The sequence below is a fragment of the Grammomys surdaster genome, unplaced genomic scaffold, assembly GCF_004785775.1.
Source record: "Grammomys surdaster isolate TR1022 unplaced genomic scaffold, NIH_TR_1.0 62, whole genome shotgun sequence".
NCBI classification, from domain to species: Eukaryota; Metazoa; Chordata; class Mammalia; order Rodentia; family Muridae; genus Grammomys; species Grammomys surdaster.
Window position 1 is genome coordinate 21,208,844 of NW_021604564.1, and position 6,000 is coordinate 21,214,843.

At 36.5% G+C, this 6,000-nt stretch overlaps 1 protein-coding gene and 1 pseudogene across 2 annotated transcripts in view; both read left to right on the forward strand.

Moving 5' to 3' along the window:
* Adad1 (adenosine deaminase domain containing 1) overlaps nt 1–4,971 on the forward strand; it is a 39,593-nt gene extending 34,622 nt beyond the window's left edge. For both annotated transcript variants that reach the window (XM_028764029.1, XM_028764034.1), the window contains 2 exons: nt 321–453; nt 4,809–4,971. In XM_028764029.1, coding sequence (XP_028619862.1) covers nt 321–453; nt 4,809–4,922 — 247 coding nt within the window. In that variant the 3' untranslated portion in view covers nt 4,923–4,971. The remainder of the gene's footprint in view (nt 1–320; nt 454–4,808) is intronic.
* On the forward strand, nt 624–1,935 carry LOC114611703 (annotated as a pseudogene).
* Nucleotides 4,972–6,000: the final 1,029 nt, after the last annotated feature.

Below are 6,000 nucleotides of genomic sequence, written 5' to 3' on the forward strand. Positions count from 1 at the left end.
TTCCATGCCACCTTTCAGTCAAGCATGGGAGAATCACTGCTTCAATTTGTATTACCATAGTTTAGTTTTACTTAAAGTAACAAAAATATTCAAATACAAATATTCAGTTTCAACTTTTGCTGTAGTACAGTAACAAGTTAAATTAGCTTCTGACAGAAATTAAATACTGCATACTTCTTACTAAAAATAAAGCTTCCCAACATGTATTCTTCTGTGAAATTGGGACTCATAAATATTAGTGGACTATTATTTAATCCCTACAGTTGCCAACATAAGTCATTAACTGTGATTACTGTGTGTTTCATTTCTTTCAACTTTAGTTCTCCATTTAAAAGTGGTTTATCTATGGCAAGTCGGCTTTGTAAGGCTGCAATGTTAAGTCGATTTAATCTGCTTGCCAAGGAAGCTAAAGCAGATGATTTACTTGAAGCTCGGACATACCATGCAGCTAAGGTAAGTGATCATAAAAGTACAGGTAAAGACAGTCAGGTCGTAAGTACATGAAGACAGCAAACATCTATTAAACAGCTCTGAATATAACATATTACAGTATTTACTTTGCTTAACACCTTTTTCTTATCCTCAGAGAAACAAATGTAATAAATCTTTTTTTTTTCCTCTGCATGGCATTATTAACTACAGAATGTTAAGTCTTACAATAATACATTGCTCAAAATGTTCAATTCCAGGCCCTAATTTAGACATGATATAGCAGATAATACAGATTTTTTTTCTTTCTAAACAGATTTTTGGGGACAGGAGGATTAGATTGCTTGCACAGTCAAGGCAAGCACTGTAGCACTAAGCTAAAGTCGTAGTACATACTGGATTTTATTTATTAAACTTTCATTTGGTATGGTTTATCATATACATACTTCCATGTTATCATTAGTATTCCTGATTTTAGTAATATAGTGTTATATTAAAGTCTCTTAATTTTGCCAGCACTGGAATCAATACTTTTGAGCTGTAAAGCAGTCATTATCTTCAGGCCTGTATATATATATATATATATATATATATATATATATATATATTCCCACTTATAGCCATATCAACTGCACACCCACATAGATATTCCCACATACACTTACATCAATCACAATCCTATGTACACATACCACAGGTAGTTAAATCAACTACAATCCTGTGTACACATACCCACTTGGAGGTATAGCAACTGAAAACCTGTGTGCTTATTCCCACACACAGTTATAGAAGCTACAAGCCTTTGTACACATACCCACATACAACCATAAGGTTCTCTCCATCATTACTGTTTTCAGTGATGTAAAGAGGCTATAGGTATTTTTGTAAAAACAGTATGAAAAATAAAATGGTCAGAAGCACCCTTTCATAACTCTGGAAATGAATTAAAGGTAGGAAAATTCAAATATCAAAATTATATTTTCTTGAAAAAGTGCTAGGACTTTAACAAGTTTATACGTGGGCCCAAGATGGTGTTGTCCACCGGCTCGGGCTGTGGGTGATGGTCTGCAGCCAGGAGCTGCCTTGCGCCTGGCACACCCTGCACACCTCCATGGTCTGCACCAAGAGCCAGTGACCTACGAGGAGGCACATGCCCTGCACTACATCGCACACCGAAAGGGCTGCCTGTCACTGCACACAGGTAACCTGGATGGAGAAGATCATGCTGCAGAGAGAACTCTGGAGGATGTTTGCTTTCGAAAGGTTATGGTGGGCACCTTTCCAGGCTGTCTGGCTGACCAGACTGTTCTGAAGCACGGGGCCAACTAAGTAGACATCTGTGCCCTGGTCCTGGAAGCTGCCAGCACACACTGGTCCTGGAAGCTGCCAGCACACACATTCTACTTTCTCGTGGGCTACAGTGAGACTCTGTTGTCACACTTTTACAAGTGTCCTGTGTGACTCCACCTTCAAACTGTGCCCTCCAAGGTGGTGTACAGAACATAAAAAGGGTGCTCTTTCTTTCGTCAAGCTGTAACCTGCAAAGGCCCACAGAAGTGAAGTCGATCAAATGCCTGCTCCCAGAGGGTGGAGGTGTTGACTCCAAGCTGCTGTTGAATAAAACCCTGATAATTTTTTGTCAAAAAAGGAGCTATTCTTATTTTCTTGTCTTCATCTCTTTAGTTTGAATGGTTTGAATCGTAGGGAGTATGGTTACCAGAATTCAGACTCCACTAAAGTCAGAGATTTACTGCCAGAGGCAATAAGCTTGATATGGGACAAAGGATGACAATTTGGAGGGTTTTTTTTTTTTTTGTTTCTTTTTTTTTTTTTCAGCCTAAGGTGCCAAATTCAGTAGGAAATGAATAGGAAAAGCTGGTAAATCTGGCTCAAGTTGGAGTCCTTGTTGCAGGCAAGTAGTAAATCTGTTTACCAGGGTGATATGGGGAAATGAAAAGACTGAAATCAATGTGAAATTCTCTGTTCTCTGGCTGATAGGAAAACTAGAGCCATGTACAAGATGAGCTCAAGAAGAACAGTTCAGTGAACAAAAGCCTGTATCAAAAGGGTACTTAAGATACAGATGTAATATTAAATATACTCATTTCCACATGCAAGTTTGCCAGAAGATAGAAGCCCTATGAGTCTTGTGTTTGAGTGCAGTGTCTGCTGTTAATACCATTTATCTCTTAAGTTATATAGATACAAGGTAACCACAGGGATGCTAGGCCTACTGTAAAAATAAGAGGGAAAATGAGAATGAGCGCATAGCAGCTCAACACTGATGAAGACATGTCAGTGAACGCAGAACTGCAAAGTAACAACATAAACATCAGAAAGATGTGTTCTAGCCACTGTGGTATTAAAGTATCAATTAACAGGAGAATGAAATGTGGGAAATTGTCATATGTTTGGAAATTTTTTTACCTCTGAATTACCAGTGGTTTATAAAAACTAACTTCTAGAAAAACTAAGAAACATAGAGTGAGTTAAAAAGCACAATATTGAAATTAATGGGTATTTAAAGTATGGAAATTGTGTACCTTTAAATGCTTAAATTACAAAAGAATCCTAAAATTAATTATTTAAGCTTCCAACTCAAGAAACTGATTAAAAGCTGGAGCATAAATAAATAAAATGGAATAAATAATATGTATCAGAGTAGAAATCAATGAAATTTGAAACAAAAATTAATTTAAAAATAAAATCTAAAATTGGTTCAAAAACATTGAGTTGTTGCTGGTGGAGGGCCTTGCTTTCATAAGATGGCTGCTATTTAGAAACATGGGCTTCAGTATATAGCCCAGGCTAGCCTAACTCTTAGCAATCATCCTCCTTCCACTTCTCATGTGCTAGAATGACTACACTTCTCAGGACTGCAGTGATTAATTCTTTTTCTTTTCATTAAGCCTTTTTTTCAAGTAAGATTTCCATGTAGCATGTTTTATAGGATTTTAAACCAAGTAGAACTTCTTTCAAACCTTGCCACTGTTAATCAAGTAAATTTAAATTATATTCTAAATTCTCTGTTGTCATTTCACCAATATTCACAGCCTCTACCAGGAATAGATACCATTTTAAGCATGTGAGAAGAGAATAAGCTACACACAAAGTCCTTGTCTAAAAATAAAACTATACACCTTGTCAGTAGACCACACTGTAAATAGATGTGCGCTCATCCAGACTTGAGTGTTTAGTCATAAATCACAAGATAAAATTTAGTATGATCTTTTGATGGCTATAAGGATCTCTGGGTAGTAACTGAATATTAGCTTTAGTTGATAGCCAGTATTTACATCACCCCTTAACAAAACAATCAAGGTATTCTTTAAAACTTTAAATCAGGCATGCTCTGAGCCAGAGCTAGGCGATTTGCTGCAGCTTCTTCACCAGCACTTGCTGGTTTACTTGCTCCACTTTGATGGAGTCAGACTCTTTCCCTCAACCTCACGAACAACTGTAGTCCACAAGATGGACTACACCAGATGCTATTGATGATTTGGATGGATGAGGCCTCGTGTTATATTGAGACTGAAAATGGTACAGCCACTTTTGGAAAACAATTTGGCTTTTCCTTTGCCCCTTGCCCTCCAAAGGTAAACATACTTGCCATGTGACTCAGCAGTCCCATTGGCATTTGTAGGAAACAAGACTTACATGAATGTTTATGACAGCATTTTCTTAATAGTAAAAACTTGGAATATGCAAGTTCATAAGCTGGCAAATGGACAGATATGATAGATTCTTACAGTGGTGTTAACTGACAACGAAGAAACAAGCCTGGCACATGAAATAGCATGAACTGGAAAGTGTTATGCTAGCCTGACATAGCAGAGGGCTTACTCATCAATCTCTTATGTGAAACTTCCAGGAAACCAAATCTGGAAACCAAAAAATGTGAGGTTGCCTGGGGCTAGGGCCAAAGGTAGAGGTAGAGACTGACTCCAAGCCTGCAAGAGACAGAATCCGAGATTTAGAGGTAGTGGAGTTAGATGACTCCTGAACTTGGTAACATTTGCACATAGTTAACAATACTTTTGTAAAGGTAGCTTTGTGAAGGTATATATGTTCATTAATTAAAAAATAAGAACACATGAAAATAGCAATGGTAGTTATCTGTAGTTTGTTATAGATGATACTCTTGTATGTTTCTTTACATTTTTCTGTCATGAATTTATTTAATCTTAATTATAATGTTAAACAATAAGCAAAATTGCTTGCTTAGGCATATTTGGAAAGAATTGTTTTAAATTAGCATAGGAGTTCAGAGGGTTTTTTTCAGTAGATTTTTTTTTAAATTTTAAAGTTGAACAGTACGGGGTAATTTACTTTGCAGGCCAATTTGATGCAATCACATCTCTCTCTCTCTCTCTTTCTAGTGTATGTCTGGACCCTACCAAGAAGCTAAGGCATTACTGAAGGCCTACTTGCAGCAGCATGGCTATGGCTCCTGGATTGTGAAGTCTCCCTGTATAGAACAATTTAGTATGTGAATTAGACAACATGTTGGCATATTAAAAATCTTTTATTTTTGGTGTATTTGACTGGTAAAAATGTTTTAAAATATAGAGACTTTAGCCCTCACAGTGGAAGTTTAGTAACAGCAATGCCCAGGTGTTGCTAAAAATGTGTAAATACCCATGACACCTTGCACTGAGACATTTCACTTCTTTACCTTTTTTTAAAAAAAAATTACCTAATTAAACATGTAGACATTTTCCATTTCGTTTTGTAGACAGACATAAAGCTATTACAACCCTTATGTAGTTTTAAGAAGCCATTGACCTATTAATGGATTTGAAAGATAATTCATATATCTTGGTCTTTAAATGTATCCATACAGATGTAATATACAACATTGTATACAATATCCCACTGTAGGTTTTTATAACTAAAAGCAAAAGTCAAGAATAAAAATAGTACTAACTTAACTGATTTAGCAGGCATTTGGGTGTATGATCAGTGCCACTCACCCTGCTTGGTGATAGAAAACCAATAATTAGAGTGTCACTTGTGGCTCAGGATTTCATGAGTAAACACATACAAATACCTAAAAACCCTAATCACATTAGGAAAAAATCTGGTAAATAATTATGATTAATAATTTTCTTTCTTTTTTTTTTTTGGTTTTTTTGAGACAGGGTTTCTCTGTGTAGCCCTGGCTGTCCTGGAACTCACTCTGTAGACCAGGCTGGCCTCGAACTCAGAAATCCACCTGCCTCTGCCTCCCAAGTGCTGGGATTAAAGGCATGCGCCACCACTGCCCGGCAATAATATTCTTTAAAAAGAGTTCCGATTTTAAGTGGCCTATAGGATTTATAACACATGTAATTTACTTCTTGTTAATTAGAGTAGTAGAGATTTTTAATTTATAGGGAAGTAAAGCATTATTGAGCATCATAAATCTTCGTTTAGACAGTAGTTAGATGGAAAGGACCGCTTAATTACGTAGTATTTTTACTTTATTCTTTTTCAGCTAGCTGTATCAAGCATCGTTGGTTCTTAAGTTTGTTCCTCTTACCTCACTTAAATCTCTACTAAATGTCTAAGTCCTCCTCACCCTACACAGGC